At 34.4% G+C, this 18,055-nt stretch overlaps 1 protein-coding gene across 4 annotated transcripts in view; it reads left to right on the forward strand.

The window, feature by feature from the left end:
* LOC127736241 (sacsin-like) overlaps nt 1–18,055 on the forward strand; it is a 36,660-nt gene that overhangs the window by 13,112 nt on the left and 5,493 nt on the right. Inside the window, exons 6-8 of one of the 4 annotated variants that reach the window (XM_052246828.1) lie at nt 2,157–2,310; nt 4,519–6,072; nt 7,120–18,026. In XM_052246828.1, coding sequence (XP_052102788.1) covers nt 2,157–2,310; nt 4,519–6,072; nt 7,120–18,026 — 12,615 coding nt within the window. Of the gene's footprint in view, nt 1–2,156; nt 2,311–4,518; nt 6,073–7,119; nt 18,027–18,055 lie in introns of those variants that run through there. The other 3 variants (XM_052246829.1, XM_052246830.1, XM_052246831.1) reach the window with 3 other exon arrangements.

Below are 18,055 nucleotides of genomic sequence, written 5' to 3' on the forward strand. Positions count from 1 at the left end.
ATTAAGACAAAAACTGGTCTTTTCAGACTTTTAGACTTTTGTAGTGAAGTCAGGAATATGACAGTTGTTATCCATTCGTTTGATGTGTCTGAGCTTTTGATTTTGCCATTTGATTAGGGACTTTCCTTTTTGAATTTTCCTCGGAGTTCAGTATTTTTGTGATTTTACTTTTTAATGACACGTTGTCGTTTGTCATTACAGGATACATCACATCCTCGTCGTGGTGTAAGCCTTAATGACCGTATACCATTTCTACAACAGCCGTATGGTATGCTTCATTTGTCCCTGCAGAAAAAGCATCAAAAACGATTGATTTCTTTTATTTCCATGGCGAAAGATGTATGCATGGCAGTAGATGCTTACCTTGTCTACGTACTCAATCTCGTTTGTTTTTATAGCCTGCGATTCCCTCAGTTTTTCTCTGTTACCTTGATTTGATTCCTTATTCGATATATTAGATTTGAACATCGATTTCTAGTAAATACTATTTCCTCGTTCAAGTTCATTTGGAATTTCAACCGAAGATGAAAACTAGATCTTCCCACATTCTAAAGGATAGCAAAATAACATAATTGTCCTTACAAACAAGTTATACTGCTTGGTCAGCCACATTCTCAACGAAAATTCCTAACTTTTGACATCTATTTTTATCAGTAATTATAAGTCGTTTTTTAAGTTACTGTTATACTGCCTACTTTAGGGAAGGTGTAACATAGCACAGGATTCTAAACAAATCAAAAGATATGTAGCAATCCAATTTTTTCTTATTTGGCTTCATTTATATATCCTTCAGAACTATAAATTAACGAAAAACAGTCACGGCTTCCTCCGACTCATTTTTAGAGTCGGATTTGACATTAGCGGTCATCTCAGTGCAAGAATCTACGACACACGAGACGATTTTAGTTTTTGAGATATAAATTTCCTACCCAATAGCAGCAATTTACCAACTGCACCTGTATATAAAATATGCATTTCCCAACTCATTCTGTATTCAAAATCTTGCAGCTGCAACACAAACTTTATAAAACGTCACCAGTGTCTGGACAGAAAGTTGATAAACCAGGGGTGTGCCAAAAAAGTCTCGTCCTTTTCTAAAATAAAGTTCGTCGGAAGGTAATAAAACCTTGTTGATAAATATTCCGTATCAACTTTACAAATAATACATGATCATTTTTAATTTTAGTTTCTTGTGTATAATTTGGAGTTTAGTATGACGTCCATTATCACTGAACTAGTATACATATTCGTTTAGGGCCAACTGAAGGACGCCTCCGGGTGCGGGAGTTTCTCGCTGCATTGAAAAACCATTAGTGGCCTTCGGCTGTTGTCTGCTCTATGGTCGGGTTGTTTTCTCTTTGACACATTCCCCATTTCCATTCTCAATTTTATGATGGTCTTGAAGTATATATTCTAGGAACGGTCGTTGTTAATCATCTTAGTTGCGTGTTATAGTGTTGTTTTCATTTGATTTTGTATTTTGTCTAACCTTTACTGTTTTGCCATTGTGTTATTGTGCTATAGTCTTTTTTGTATTCTTGTCTTTCATTTTTGCTTATGTGCCTTGTCTATAGAGTGTCAACATGCCATTTTGTTTTTCTTTGTTGACATAATTGTTTGTTGTTATACTGGATAATAACACAATGTTGAATGTTGTACCTCTATGATTTTTACCAATTATGTCCGTTTGTTTTGGTCACATATCGTTGTAAAAATAATGGAATTTTATGAGACTATCACACAAATGAGAGGTTTAGCTTTTGATATTGTCATTTGTTAACTGACTTTCCGTTTTAAAATTTCGGTTTGGTTTCTTTGTTATTTTATTTTGGTTGTATTTTCGTACAACCGACCAGTATCATCGGAATAAATCCAATTTTGGTCTGTGATTGTCCAATAACTGTACTCGAATAGTACAACTATTGGTCGAATTAGATGTAATAGTTTTTTTTCTCGGTATAAAGAATAAAATGAAAAGTTTTTATATGTTTGGTAAATGTTTTATTAGGCCGTGTCTGTGACAAAAATCTGTAAAGTCAATTATTAAAAGACAATGTTTTGATATAGCACACTTATTTCTTTCAAATGTGTGGTTTCATTCTCATTACATAATACGATTTATATGAAGGACAAGTAACAAACATATCTATTTTTAGGGTCCCGGAATTTGTATATACAACGACGAGACTTTTAAGGATATTGACTGGAGAGGAATAAAGAAAATAGGTGCCAGTTTTAAGAGGAAATTGAATGAACCACTAAAAGTTGGAAGATTTGGTCAAGGCTTTAAATCAGTTTTCCATATCGCAGGTAATCTTGTTGTCACGGACGGACGGATGGAGCAGTCTCTCAGTGCTCTTTTACAATTGTGATCAAAGAATCAACTATTAGAATAAATAAGTTATTTAATAAACAAAGAAAATCAATTAGAAAAAAAAACACAATATCATAGATGCTAGTCCGGTAGGACGGTTATCTGTAACGTGCACGACAGTTTCACACTATAATTGTAGATATGTTGTTCATGATGTTCATGTTGTTCATGTTGTTATGACTGTAGGACCCACTCCTTAACACCGCAGCATTGTAATACTCGGGTGCAGGCTAGAACCTAATAATAATATAATTGTACAAAATCCTTTAATACCATTTTCAATTAGATGTGCATTTTACACTCACGTTCATGTAACACAAAAAATGAACTCTGTATTTCACGTTCATATAATGAACACTTGTATTCTATCAATTTACGAAAATGAATACGCGCATACATTTCATATGTAGCAAATATGTCATTTACTTAAATAAATATCATAGTTTGCATGATAGTTTCACGTACATAAGGAAATTCGGTACCTTATACACATAGATATCACGCACATTCAATTTGTACCCGTAATTAACAAAAAAAAAGTAAAATCACAAAAATACTGAACTCCAATCTTGTTCTTATTCGCTAGTAAAAAATGCAAATATCTGAATATAAAACAATGTTTTTATATCTTTAAATCTGTTTACAAAGCATTCTAAATTATACAATTTATATAAAGGAAATTTGTCGGCAGAAGTCCGAAAGTTTCAGAAATTCAATAAAAAGCATCAGATACAGTATAAATAAATGTAAGAATAAATCACTTACCTCAAAATTGATGAACTATATACAAAAAACAGCAGAACTACTGTAGGTTAAATTTAAATATCAAAAATGTAAAAAAATAGGTGGGAGAGAAAAAAAGATTCTAAAAGTGGAAGGTGGGAGAAGGGTACCCCCTGTCCATCCCCTCCGTAATGGTATCTGTCCATCCCCTCCGTAATGGTATTATACCTGAGAAATATTTTTATTGTTGTAAGTATTAATTAACCATTTAACCATGAACCAGTTCAATTGAAGCCTGAAATACTGAAATCTATGGTGTACGAGAGGTATCTCTTAAAGTTCATCTAATAGGAAAAACATCAGTTTCAAAAATGATAAAGCTTGGGCACGGCAACACATAAGAAAACATGTAAGGAAAAACCATGTTTTCACAATTTCATTGATTTAGTATACCGAGCTTGCGTTTCGTGTCATGGTTTCCTAGATATGGTGTTGCTGCTTACAACAAGGACGCAATTGATTAATTTCTTCGACTTACTATTGTCATTTCCTACATTCAGAGTTTATGGCTTCCCCCAGCGTAACACAACTTGGTTGATTATTTTCTCTAAATATATAAATGAAACGTATCCAAATTAAATCTTTCTCTTTCAGAAATAAACGCTGTTTGCTTACACATTGTTATCAATATAATAGAATTTTATGCGACTGTCATACAAGTAGCTATAAAACAGGTTTAATCCGCCGTTATCTACATGATGAAATTTCTGTCCTATGTCAGGAATATGACAGTTGCTTTCGATTTGTTTTATGTGTTTGAGCTTTTGAATTTGCCATTTGTTAAGGGACGTTCCGTTTTGAAGTTTCGGTTCGGTATTTTTTTGTTTTTTTACTTTCTAGTAATATAACAACTTTAAAGCATGATTGGTCAACAAAAGAAGATGTAGTACTTTGATTTCTGTAATTGCCAGCATTAATTGAGGAGTTATTGTTTATTTTAATTTTAATCGTACCTGTACAATAAGATTAAGCTCTAAAACAAGTTTATCTCTGAAATATTTTTCTTCTTTTGTTTTACCTAATGTATATGTACTTAGCTACTGGCAGGAACGTCTTCAGTGATTGTTTTTTTTTTTTTTTTGTTTTTTTTTTTATTTATAATTTGCTTTTCCTTTACGACATTTTGTATTGTTGACAGATTTCCGATAACTATTGTATTTATTTACTTTTATAAATACGGGACGCTTTAGTGCTTGATATGTAATCTAGAGTTGACGTTTGACTTGTAGATGTCTTTTTGATTGTGTTGATTGTTTGCTTTTTTATTACTTACTGTAGCCCCAGATCTGCTTAGCAACACAGTGATTCAGATTATTACTTCCACAATTTCTTCGTACAAAACAATTTTTCATTTTTAACAGATCATGTTGTAATTTTGAGTGGAAAGAAACTTTTGATCATCGATCCGTTAAAGTCAGAAGAGAAGGAAGATGATTGCTGGTCTGCCTCTCTCAAAGACCTTTCAGAAGATGACTCACCGCAGAAAACACTGACTTGCTTTGACTGTAAATATGGTTTCAACAGTGACATAATATTTGAAGATGAACCGGAATATGAAGGGACCCTGTTTTGGATTCCCCTTCGGGAGAAAAGTAGTTTGATATCTCCGAAATTGTACACAAACGAAAACATCTATCAGTTATTTGAGTCTTTCAAACGGGAAGCTCCGATTATACCATTATTTCTTAGACATATCAAAAATCTAGAACTCTCCTTTGGCCAGACAGATAAACTTTCATACCGCGTAGAATTGGTAGAGGAACATGTGTTAGAGGGCAATAAAGAGTATGAAAAAGTTATCCGAGAAATCGAACAACGGAAATCACTCCCCGATACTACAATATCATCAGTTAGAGAAGTAGTTGTACAAACATATCCACGTGCAAGAAAAGGTTTCACGAAAGACCATTGGACTATAGTTCAATATCTTTACGGATCTACTCAAATGTCACAATCAATGAAATTGTTATCAAGAGATAAGGGCCTTTCTCTTAGTCCGTGTACTGGTATTGCCTTTTGCACAAAATCGAACAGTGTAAATAAACTATCAGGTCACGTGTTTTGCTTTCTTCCGTTGCCTCTATCAGATAGAAGTATTTCAGGATTGCCGGTACACGTAAATGGATTTTTTGCATTGGAGCATAACCGATGTCATGTGAAGTTCGGATGTGATCAAGATCAGAATGATAATAGCTTATTGTGGAACGATGGACTGATCAGCGAATTTTTGCCCCAAAATTATAACCATATACTTTGCCATTTTAAGGAAATGTGTAAAAAAGATGGAAACACTCCCGATCTTGTGGAAACATTCTACAAATTGATTCCAGATCCCGACATTGTAGATTTACAATGGCATCTTCTTTTGAAACCTTTGTATGCTATTCTGTTAAAAGATACAAGCTTTTATACAACTCAGAATGGTGGTAAATGGATACAAATAGATGATTCTGTAGCTGACATTTTTTATGGTACCACACAAAACGAACATGAAAAAGTTTTGCAAGTGTTAGAAAAACTTTTGATCGATTGTGGCGTTAACTTTATAAAATTACCAAAAAATATTAAAAAAGTGCTTAAATATATGGATCATAATCCAATGTCAATTACGCCACAACTCATAAGGGACAACCTGCGAAGTTCTGAGTGCTGGCAAGAGTATAAAATCGTCCAGAAGCTTTCGATACTTGCATTCATCCTTTCAGATAAACAATATGGCGAATTAGATGGATTAAACCTTCTTCCTCTAAGTGATGATGAACATACATTTTCAAAATTTTTAAATGACGCCGAGGATATATATGTTCTCTGTGATGAAAGTTTAGACCTATTTCCTGGGTTTGAAAGAAGGCTTGTATCAAAGAAAAATGTACCAGATGGAGTATGGAAAGAGTTGGTTGAAATTGCTGAGAAAGGTAAAGTGATTTATTTGTATGGAAACATAATAAATTTCATTGAAAGTTTGCAATGCACATAAACCTTTTGACTTTTCACATACACCACATACATAATGCTTTAATCAACGTGTCAATGAATTCGACTGATCAGCAGCTTTAACGTACCTTATCAGGATGCAGTTTTTAAATTATACTATTATAGTTTCAATACTTTTGCAGTATACAAGTTCGTATTTCATTCAAATATCAACACAAAGTCGTGAAACCAATATGGTGGAGTAGTATTTGTAACCCGTCCCTAGCAGTTTTAACACGAAACCCAAGCAATCATGGATATCTATAAAAAAAAAGTGTCCAAACGCTTTTTTACATGAGGAGCTATATGACCAATAGTGATCTAAAATATTACACAAAATTTTTCCTATTAGAGTATGATTATAGTTATCAAAGGTACCAGGCTTATAATTTGATACGCCAGACGCGCGTTTCGTCTACATAAGACTCATCAGTGACGCTCCGATCAAAATAGCTATAAAGCCAAAGAAGTACAAGTTGAAGAGCATTGAGGACCCAAAAATTCCAAAAAGTTATGCCAAATACGGCTAAGGTAATATATGCCTGGGATAAGAAAATCCTTAGTAATTCGAAAAATTCATTATTTTGTAAACAGGAAATTTATAAAAATGACCATATAATTGATATTCATGCCATCACCGAAGTGCTGACTACTGGGCTGGTGATACCCTCGGGTACGAAACGTCCACCAGCAGTGGTATCGACCCAGTGGTGTAAATAGTTATTAAAGGTACCATTTTTATAATTTAATACGCCAGATGCGCGTTTTGTCTACATAAAAATCATCAGTGACGCTCAGATCAAAATAGTTATAAAGCCAAAGAAGTACAAAGTTGAAGAGCATTGAGGACCCAAAATTCCAAAAAGTTATGCCAAATACGGCTAAGGTAATCTATGCCTGGGATAAGAAAATCTTTATTTTAATTTTATAACATTTAAAACAGTTTAATATCTTAAATTCTAATAACATATGCTTACATTTTCCAATAGGGCTATATCAACTAAAGCTCGTAACCAATGAAGTTCTCCCAGATATGTTTCAACAGATATTTAAACTTCATTGTAAAACAGAAAGGGCCAACATATTCACTGCTGAAACCAATCAGGTTTTAACTCGTACATGGATTGAAAGTGTGTGGAAGTACATATATTCCAGAGGTATTGATAATTTGCGTATATTTGAAAACGTTCCACTTATTCCACTTTTTGATGGAAAAAAGCCAGAAAATGTTTTGAGTGGACAAGAACAGGGGAAAAGTATTGCAGTACAATTTTTCTGTTTAGAGGGAAAATATATGCTGACTGAGTATGAAAATATACCAACGTTACCAGCACCTGTACAAAAAGTAATCCAGTTGACTGGGATACAGTTATTTCCTCCAGCAAAGACTATTGGTTTCTCGTACGAGGATGTTTTTGGAAAGTATATCAAACTTCCAACACCTGAAAACGTCGTAAGCTGTTTCGAATTTTTACAATCAGACAGTTTGATTTCTGAAGTATCTCGAAAAATCAATAACATCTGCACCGACCAAGAACGAGCTAATCTTGCAAGGTACCTCAACGACCATTGTTCTGCAATAACATCATGCTCACAGTATTTGTTAAAGGACATACACATGTTTTACCATTCTGACAATATACAACATCCAGAAATAGTTTCATGGAACGACAATAGTTCTACGGTATATGCATCACCATTCCCAAAAGGATTATCATATCCACGCTCGTTTCTTCTTCCTGATTGTGCAAATTTATTGACAAAGTTTGGAACCATTCAAGTAAACAAATGTCAATTGCTAAGTGAAATTGTTCATTTAATGCTTAATGATACAAAATACAAATCAGAAGATAAACTAAAATTCATGATTTATTTAAAGGGCCAACCAACAAATGTACTGGATGTACAACTGAAAAAGGCAATGGATATAAACTTCATACCTTCAAATGACGGACGAGATCACCGCGTTAAAGATTTGTTTGATCCAACTTCTGGACGTTTAAAAGATCTTTTTCGTGGTAAAAAAGGAGTATTTCCTGATGAAGAATTTGTAAATCAAAATAACTTACTCACTTTTTTAAGTCAACTTGGAATTAAAAAAGAAGGAGACATTACTTCTAAAAATCTTATCGAGGCAGCATTTGATGTTGACAATGCCAATGACTCTCAAAACCGTGTGAGTAAAGCAAAAGCATTGATCTCATTTTTAGTGGATAGCCCAGACAGCATATCAAAAGAAGAATTTAAAGAAATCAAAGAACTAAAATGGATACCTTGTTGTAGAGAAAAGCCTGAAAGCTATCCATGCAAGCTTGAACTTTATGGTAGAGAAGAAAAATTTTGTTCTCCAAAAGAAGTTAAACACTTTCAATTTGTAAATATCATAGGAACTATAAAACCACTTGTAGATGTTTTTCCAGCAGAAAGCAAAGTTTCTATGTTTTATGAATGGAACTCTGAACCTGATGTCGAACTAGTCATAAGACACTTAGAAAAATTGATGCAAGTCTACAGCAAAAATGATAATTCAAAATATATCAGCATGTCAAGGTATATTTTCGGATTTTTGAGCCAACAAAGAAAGAAAGGCTTTTTAGATATAAGTAGACTGCAGACACTAAACTGCGTTCCAACAGATATTTATGGTTTTAAGTCAGCCAAAACTGTAGTCTTGAAAATGCATTGTAATAAACTAAAGTACAGTCTGAAATTGGAACCATACATTTTCCAGCTCTCGCAGGAACTAGCATGCTTCCATGAATTATTTCAGGAAATAGGTGTCAAATCAGTGGTTGACTTTAAAATGTTAGAATCAGTTCTTATTCAGATTAGAGATAGATACCACACTACGACTGACGGTAAAGGTGATAATTTTGAAATCATTCAAGACAGAAAGTTTACAGTGGATATACTGAAACATATTGTCAGTATGAACATTGATAAAAATCTAATGATGGGTTTATATGTTCCAGTTATGTCCGATGATGATTCACTAGTCTTTGACTATGTGAAAAACTGCACTTTCTCAGAAGATGTTCGCAATATAAATGAAGACACTGGAATAGTATTTGTTCATCCCGATATTTCTGAGGTTGCATCGCAGCTAGGTATAGCATCTTTAACAAAAAGAACGTTAGAAAAGAGTACCGTTTTCATACCATGGGGTCAAAAGGAACCATTGACCACAACCATTGCAAATGAACTTGAAAGTTATGCTGATGGATTTTCTATTCCAAAAGAATTACTTCAAAATGCCGACGACGCTAAGGCAAAACGGATTGGTTTTTTATACGATGAAAGGGAAAACAAAGATTTTCGAGATAAGTTGTTTGATAAAGGCATGGCTGAGTGTCAAGGACAGGCGTTATGGGTTTATAATGATGCCATGTTTCAACAAAAAGATTTTATTAGCATTTTAGATATTGGGGGTAAAACGAAACTAATGGACAATGATAAAATTGGAAAATTTGGATTAGGATTTTCATCTGTATACAATTTAACAGATGTACCGAGTTTTATCAGCGGTGATACTTTAGTCGTATTAGATCCACATTTGCATCATCTTGGAGATGCAGTTCAAAATAACGAACCGGGAGTTCGCGTACAAATTACGAAAGATATATTGACGATATATAAGAATCAATTCAAACCATTTGAAGGCATATTTGGCTGCAAACTTGATACTGGTGATGATGGAAAATTCAATTATAAAGGAACCCTCTTTCGTTTTCCGCTGCGTACTTATACACAAGCTACTCTAAGTAAAATTAAATCAACAGAATACAGAAAGAGAGAAATGACAGAACTATTAAATAAATTAATATCGGGAGCTGCAAACTTATTACTTTTTACACAGAATGTTACTGAACTAGTCGTATACCACCTTGATGGAAAAAGTTGTAATCCAGAATTTGATCAACAGCTATTGTACAAAGTTGTCAAATCAAACGTTGGAAGCGAAGAAGAACCGTTTTTGCAAACTATTGTCGCCAAAAACCATCTACACAAAGGCTCTAAACAAATTTCACGCATTCAAACAATTGATATAAAGTTTAATCTTACAGACAAAATACAACGATTGCCAACAAATTTAAAACCATTTTCTGGAAAGCAATCTTGGATTGTTTCATGGGATACTGGAAAAAGTTCATTTGATCTTGAAAAGAAATTAAGAAACACAGGTGCTGTCACAATTGGCAGTGTTGCCATCCCTGTTGATAGTAACGGGAAAATATTACAACTTTCTGAAGTCCCTGAAGGTTTCTATTCAGTGAGTCACCTGTTTTGTTTTTTGCCATTGCCTCAACAAACATCGCTACCATTACATATCAATGGGTGTTTCATGACTGCTCGGGACAGAAGATGTATTGTCACATATAATGAGGATGATATTTCAAATGTGAATTCGCAATGGAACGATGCTTTACTAACAGATGTAGTTCAAAATGCATACATTAATCTTGCAAGTTTTATCACTTCAACATCTTCAATCAGCAACGTGTTAGATGGTTACTGGGAAGCATGGCCACTTTCCACCGAAAATGATCGAGCCATCAGCAACTTGGTAAAATCATTTTATAAAAATGTGTTGGAAAGAGACCCAGTTGTTTTCTATCGGAAAAGTAAAGATGCAGTTATTTCCTGCTCATTTAGTCACATGTTATTCTTGGAACCCACATTTCGAAACGTTCAAACCATCGGCCAAATTGCTTTCGAAAGTCTCATTAACTTTTATCATGGTTCAGAAACTGTCATTGACATGCCTGTGGAAGTTTGCAAAATGTTTGACATGGCAAACACAAAAATACAAGAAAAACTAATATCGAAAGACAAATTTTATGAGACATATTTTTTTCCTCATATGACAGATAATTACTGGAAATCGCCAAGTAGATCTACCCAACGCGACATACTATTAAAGTTTGCATTGGAAAACCAAACACTGCATGAGCTCATCAAGACAATTGAGTGCATACCAGTGAAACAGAGTGATACCCTACGAAAACCATCCGATTTAGTATCCCTTACAGGATCAGTTTCTAACATGTTTGACACTAATGACCAATGCTTCCTTAGAGAAGATTTTGAGGCATACACCAGTACATTAGGAGAAATGGGAATGATGGTCGATGCTGTGACATCCAAAGTTCTTTTGGAAAGGGCATGTTCATTGCAAACAGCAAAGAATCTAGATCTCAATGAGGCACTTCAAAGATCTTCATCAATTATGAAATATTTGAATAATGCTATTGAAAATCATCAGGATGTGACCAGCAGTCTGAAAAAAATACCGTTTTTACCAGTCATGTCAAAGCCTGAGGATTGGCCATCCATTATTCCATGGAAAAACGACATAGTTGAGAGAGATAAGATATTTCTTCCACCAAAAGATTTGTTTCTTTCTGAAGATAGATTTTTGATCAGTGCCATTGGCTTTATCTCAGGACACAACGATCATACCAAGGTTTTACAGTTAATTGGAATCAGAGTGGTAGAAATAAAGGACGTAATAGAACAACTAAAGATAATTGGATCCCTAAATATTGGCATTAATTCTGAAATTAAAGAAATGGGTTCGAGAATATATGGCTATATAAATAAGTATCTAGAAAATTATCCGGACAACCTGGTTAAAAGAGAGTTAAAACATTTACAAAATAAAAATATTGTTTTCATTAAAGAAAAAATGGTCTCTCCGTCGCAGGTATCAATAAACTTAGAGAGTGATTGTGATCCGTATCTGTATGAGATCGATCCAATATTCCAGGAATATACTGCATTGTGGAATCACATGGATATTCCAAGATATTTCGATTTAGATACTTTTCTGAATGTTTTACAGAAGAGGAGTTATCAGCTCAAGGAAATCAAAATGTCGTCTACAGATGTTAAAAGCATTGTCAACATCTTGAAAAACATTTGTTCTTTATTGAAACGCGAAAAACGGGATCTAAAGAGGACAGAAAAAGACAAATTATTTATACCGGATACGCAATGCATTCTTAGATCAATAGAAAATATTTGTTTTGACGACGAATATAAAGGAGTACTTTTCGGTGAAAACCAATTGAATTGCATCCATCCCTTCGTTCAACATGAATTTGGAATTGTAGAAACTTTAGGTATAAAGCCGAAACGTACACTTCATCTATCTCGCTATTCTAATGTTCTACCATTTGGACAGAAAGAAAAACTTGTGACGCGGCTCCGGGGAATAATATCTGCCTATCCAAGGGATCACTCTATTTTGAATGAACTATTGCAAAATGCAGACGACGCTGGAGCTACAGAGGTTCATTTTGTCCTTGATATGCGACATCATGGAACACAACATGTTTTCAATGATTCATGGAAGAAATTCCAAGGTCCAGCATTGACAGTATATAATAATTCTTGCTTTTCAGAAACAGACCTAGATAAAATTCAAGAACTAGGTCATGGGAGTAAGTCAGATGACCCCACAAAAACAGGACAGTTTGGTATTGGTTTCAACGCCGTGTACCATTTAACAGATGTTCCTTCCTTTCTCACACGAGGACCTAGTACTCCAGAAGGTAGTACATTCTGTGTTTTCGACCCACACTGTACTAATGTTTTAATGGTCGATCAGAATTCCACTGGATTGCGTTTGGATGATGTCAACATTTTACAACAAAGTTATGAAGATGTTTACAACACCTATTTGCAAAAGGAACTGGTTTCAGATACAGGCACGTGGTTCCGATTTCCACTGAGAACTCAGGATATGGCGGAAAAATCTGAAATAAGTGATACTATTGTAGATGAAAATTCGGTTAAAAAAATGTTTTTGACAATGAAATCCAATATGAAAAAAAGTCTATTATTTTTAACCAATGTGCGTAAAATAAGTTTGTCTTACATTAAAAAGGATGGTACAAAGTTATCTGACACTGAGTATGCTTTTTTACAAATGAATTCTGAAGATAGTCAACAAAAAGACAATTTTGTACACAATTCCAATTTTCAATTTAAATCATTGCAAGAGGAAAAATTGAATTTAAGAAAGTTTGAACACATGAAAGTCAGATATAATGTAAAGCTACACGATAACACAGAATATGTTGAAAGGTGGTTGATTGTAGAGGCATTTGGATTTCCGGATCTAAAAGATGTACCAGCAGAAGTTGTTAAAGCATTTAATGAAAAAGAAATAATGCTTTCACCCAAAGGCGGAGCAGCAACTTGCATAGAATCATATAACAGCGAAACAAAAGACAAAAAGTATTTTGAGATGGAAAATGGTAGAGCATTTTGCTTTTTGCCGCTGCCCATTTCAACTGGCTTACCAGTTCATATCAATGGTCACTTTGCTTTAAGTTCAAATAGAACTCAGATATTTGGTGGCCTTTTCAAAGATGATATACGATGTATGTGGAATCGTTGCATTGTTGATCAAACAATAGCATATGCATATGCAAGTCTTCTAAAATACTATCAACAAGAAATTGAAAATCGTACATATCGGCATGCAGTCAAAAAGTTTTTCGACTGCTTTCCTGTTTTTGTTTTTGCAAAAGAAGATATTTGGAAAGATCTAACATTTTCAACTTACAAAAGTATTATCAGACAACAACTGAATATTTTTCCAGTAAGCCCGTCATTTAAAAAACATGAATGCTCTATTCATCAATTATCTCAGCAATTGGAACAAAATAAGAATTTCAAAATCATGAAATGGGTGCCTCTACAAAGTACTCTAGGAAGGTGTCCAGCATTCTTTGATGATCTTGATTTTGGAACAACGATCTTTGATGTCATCAAAGCAAGTGAAGGAACAACCAAATCAACAAAAAGATGTACATTTTATGGGGAACAAAAATTAAGAGAGGTGCTAATTGATTTAGGAATGAATATAATATGTGTTCCCACAGGAATTTCTAGAAGCATTAGTCAAGCATGTACACGTAGAGTACATATCAGAGAGCCCTATAAAGAAAATAAAAAAACAAACATGAAAAAAACATTCTCTGAAAAAGGAAAACACAACCCTGATGAAAACCAACGCCAAAATTGCATATGCTCAAAATCCGTAACTCCTATTGTCGTTATTGATTTCTTAAAATCCTGGAACAGCGGGGCTTCAGATAAGTGTGTTATTTCCATTTCCTCTGGTGAATTACTTGATGATACACCGTTTAGAGATATCAGCAGACTAATGTCTGTTTTAGAGTTTTGTTTGATGGGAAATATTAAAAGTATTGACGAATTAGTAGGCGTACCGCTGCTTGTCCGAAATGACAATAGTTTAACCGCTTTTTGCACAGAAAATAATTTGATCTTGTCAAAGTATTGTGAACTTTTTCCGCGATCGGCTGACAAATTTGTTCATCAATGTGTATGGCCAAGTTTGATGGCGTTCAAAGAAAGTTTCAAGATATTGGAGATAACAACATTTTCAGAATTGCTACCATATACACTTGAGAAATCAATATATGAGAATTCAGAACCAATTGACTGGATCTCATCGGAAGATAAATTAGATGAACAATGGTTAAGCATGCTCTGGGAATTTCTCAACACACAAGAAAATATTGTCAATGTTCTAAGAAACTGGTGCTTATTGCCTTGCTTATGGTTCAACGATGAAAATAAGCTAGTATCGTTTCAAATGGCATATTGTTTGTTTCACGAAGAGAGAGTCGAAGTATCAAAAGACAATTTGAGTAAGATAATGATCAAACTCAAAATCCCATCGCCAAATACCACAATATGTGGTACCAAACACTTATCAGATACAGTGGCCACGGTTTTTAAACCTACAAAATTCGTCGAATGTTTACATTTTCATAGGAAAAGTGTTCAGTGGAATAACCTTACCACAGATGAATGTGACCAGCTCCTGACTTTTTTTAACAACTCCATGGATTCACTTGATTTTCTAACCCTTTCAAAGTTGAAAACATTATTTCTGTTTACAACAGTTGTTGAAAATATCGTTAAGCTGGATGATGCCCATAAAGTTCTTGTTGTTAAGAGTTCCGATTGTATGACAGTGTTTGACGGATTAGATGATTTGTGTATAGCAAAGAAAACAATACTAATAAAACACAATTCATCACACGAAAAATTGTATGGGAAAATTGGATGTATCCTTTGTTACGAAACGAAGAAGAAGAGGAACAAATGTTTGAAGTTTAAGCATCCTTTACTGGGCCTTTACAAACAGTTCATACTACCGAATTTTTGCCATTTGAACCCAAAGGCTCACATGCCCCATCTTACCTTCATCCGAGATGAATTGTTGAGATTTGAAGAAATTAAAGAAGATTTACTCAATTTGGAGTTTGTTCCAACTGAGAGCACTTCACGTTATAAAAAGGCAGGTGTGTTTTACAGTCCTCATAACAGTATATTCCGTGAGCTTTGCAACGATTCTGAACTTCCACCTACACCTTTTTCAGAAAATGACTGGAAAGAATTCATGGAATATGCAGGGATGAAAAGTACGGTTTCCTTGCAGATGGTAATTAATTTTGCCAAGACAATTCAGCAAAATGGAAAATCTCCTTGTTCAGAAAGACAATCGAAATTACTAATTGAACATTTGTTTTCTTTCTCCAATCTTGAAAAGGACACATATGTACTATCAATAATTAGTCAGATAAATTTTATCACACCTTGTACGATTTCTGATCAGTACAGATCTATTTACAGCCCTGTAAGTGATGAACGACTGATATCCTTTAAAGATAGCATACCACCAGGGTATATTGACTTGTGCTGGACAATGGAAGTTCTACTACCTGAGTATGCCTTACCAACTAATGAATTGATACTTAAACACCTTAATGTTAAGGAACAGCCTGATTTAAAATGTGTCGTTTCACATATCCATAAGGTGTGTGAATCGTTCCAACGATCTGGTATTCAGAAAGAAAACAAGTCATTTATAAAGGACCTAATGGAAACTTTTTATAAATATCTTTCCAAACTTCCAGAACATTCTATGATGGAGGCAAAGGTAATGTTAGGTCAAACAGCAATTATTTACTTTGTTGAACATGGGCAGTTTTTGCAGGCAAGTAGTGTTGTAATTCACTTACAAAGAAATTATCAAATTCCACCTTACTTGCTTAAGTGTTCTGATTGCTACGGAGAATACTTCGATCTGTTTAAGATACTTGGTGCCACAGAAAATGTTTCGATTCATCAGTACAGTAATATATTAGCTACAATGAAGAACAAAGCGCAAGAGAAACCTCTCACAGTACAAGAATTGAAATCTTTCGAATGTGCATTTGTAGGGCTATTGTACTGTCTAGAGAATTATACACAAAAGGATGCAGACAAAGATAGCAAAATGCATTTGTATTTACTCAATGAAAAGAACGTTCTCAAACTTGCGAGTATTCTTACAATAAATGATCGTAATGTGTTTAGGTCACGGATCGGAAATGTAAAACAAATTGATTTTATGTGTGACTTGGCACCTCTCATATTAGACGGTCTTAATCCTGTTGCTCGTCTTCTGCGCCTACCTGCAAACAGCAGACCTTATACTATCACACAATCTGTAAAAGAGAAGGTTGTTTCCACGGAATCAATTGTTCCAAGCGATGTAGCTGCAAAATTAGAACTGTTTTTATCTGGTGATTTATTCAGCTATGCAATCCTTCGTTTAATGAAAACATTTCAGGTCAAGAAAAATATGAAAATTAGTGAGAGTGAATTTAAACAAGTAACTGATCAACTTAAAAAACTTCGAGTGCGTGCCTTGGTAACTTTAAAAACAGTTCTCGTATACAAGAACGAGGAGTGTAAAGCAAGCATAAGAAACAAAACAGTTTTCTATGCCCAAGATGAAAATGTTATGTATGTAGAGTTTCGAAAAAATCTCACAGATTCATGGTTATCGAGAAACATTATTTGGATTTCAGACGGTATTAAAGAGATAGCTTTTAAAAAGATATATATTAGCGACATCCAGGCAATCATGCCCTTCTTAGAATTATCCAGGACTGAACTTGAAGAAGAGTTGAACAAGCTTGAATTTGTAGATGCTGACTATAAGTTTGAAGGTATTTCCTGGTTTCCTTTACCTGGAACACCTGTTCAAGAGGAATTTTTAGGTTTCTTATCCTCAGAATTTTCTTCATTCGAAGCAGGAGACTATGCTGTATATGAAGTTTTTGACAATACTGGAGATGACATCGATGATGTGGTGTCAGTTTACATTTATGTAAAGATAGTAGAACAGCTGAGAGATGATTTAGAAACATTTCCGTTGTACGTGATAAATACCGGTGAGGACGTTGAATTAAAGATAAGGTCACATAGACTTTATAATGTCATCAGGCCAGAACTAAGTGCATCAGCAGATATTCAACTATACACCCGGAGCCAGGTGGAGCAGACGATTGACCAAAATGAACAAATTTTTCAAACAATAGAAATATTTTTAGTTCATGCATGGCGCCTAGGACCCGATGAGTTTAAAAATGTTGTTCGCCGCCTGGTTCTAAGATGGCATCCCGATAAGAACGAAAATTCATCTTTCTGTGGAGAAGTTTTTAAACATTTAACCAATTTCGCCACAAAACTGCAATCAGGTGAAATAGATGTAAGCAAAATTGATGTAAGAAGAAACTATGAAAATGGTCAGTGGGAAGAATATTTACGTAAAGCTACGTGCTATGGAGACGATGTGGATGGAACTTCAAAAGATTATGCATTTGATATTCACGGATTTGCTAACCGAGTCGGAACAAAACGTCCAAGAGATTGCCAACATCATGGTTCATCATTCCAAAATCCACAACCACATATGGGTCGCATCTGGATTAAACAAGCCAAATTCGATATGTCTGCTGCACGACTATCTTTAACCACAGCAACCGATAGGACATATAACTGGGTGTGTGTACAGAGTCACCAAGTAAGAAAATTTCAATGTTAGATTTAATT

The sequence above is a fragment of the Mytilus californianus genome, unplaced genomic scaffold (genome assembly GCF_021869535.1).
Source record: "Mytilus californianus isolate M0D057914Y unplaced genomic scaffold, xbMytCali1.0.p SCAF_3, whole genome shotgun sequence".
Taxonomy (NCBI): domain Eukaryota; kingdom Metazoa; phylum Mollusca; class Bivalvia; order Mytilida; family Mytilidae; genus Mytilus; species Mytilus californianus.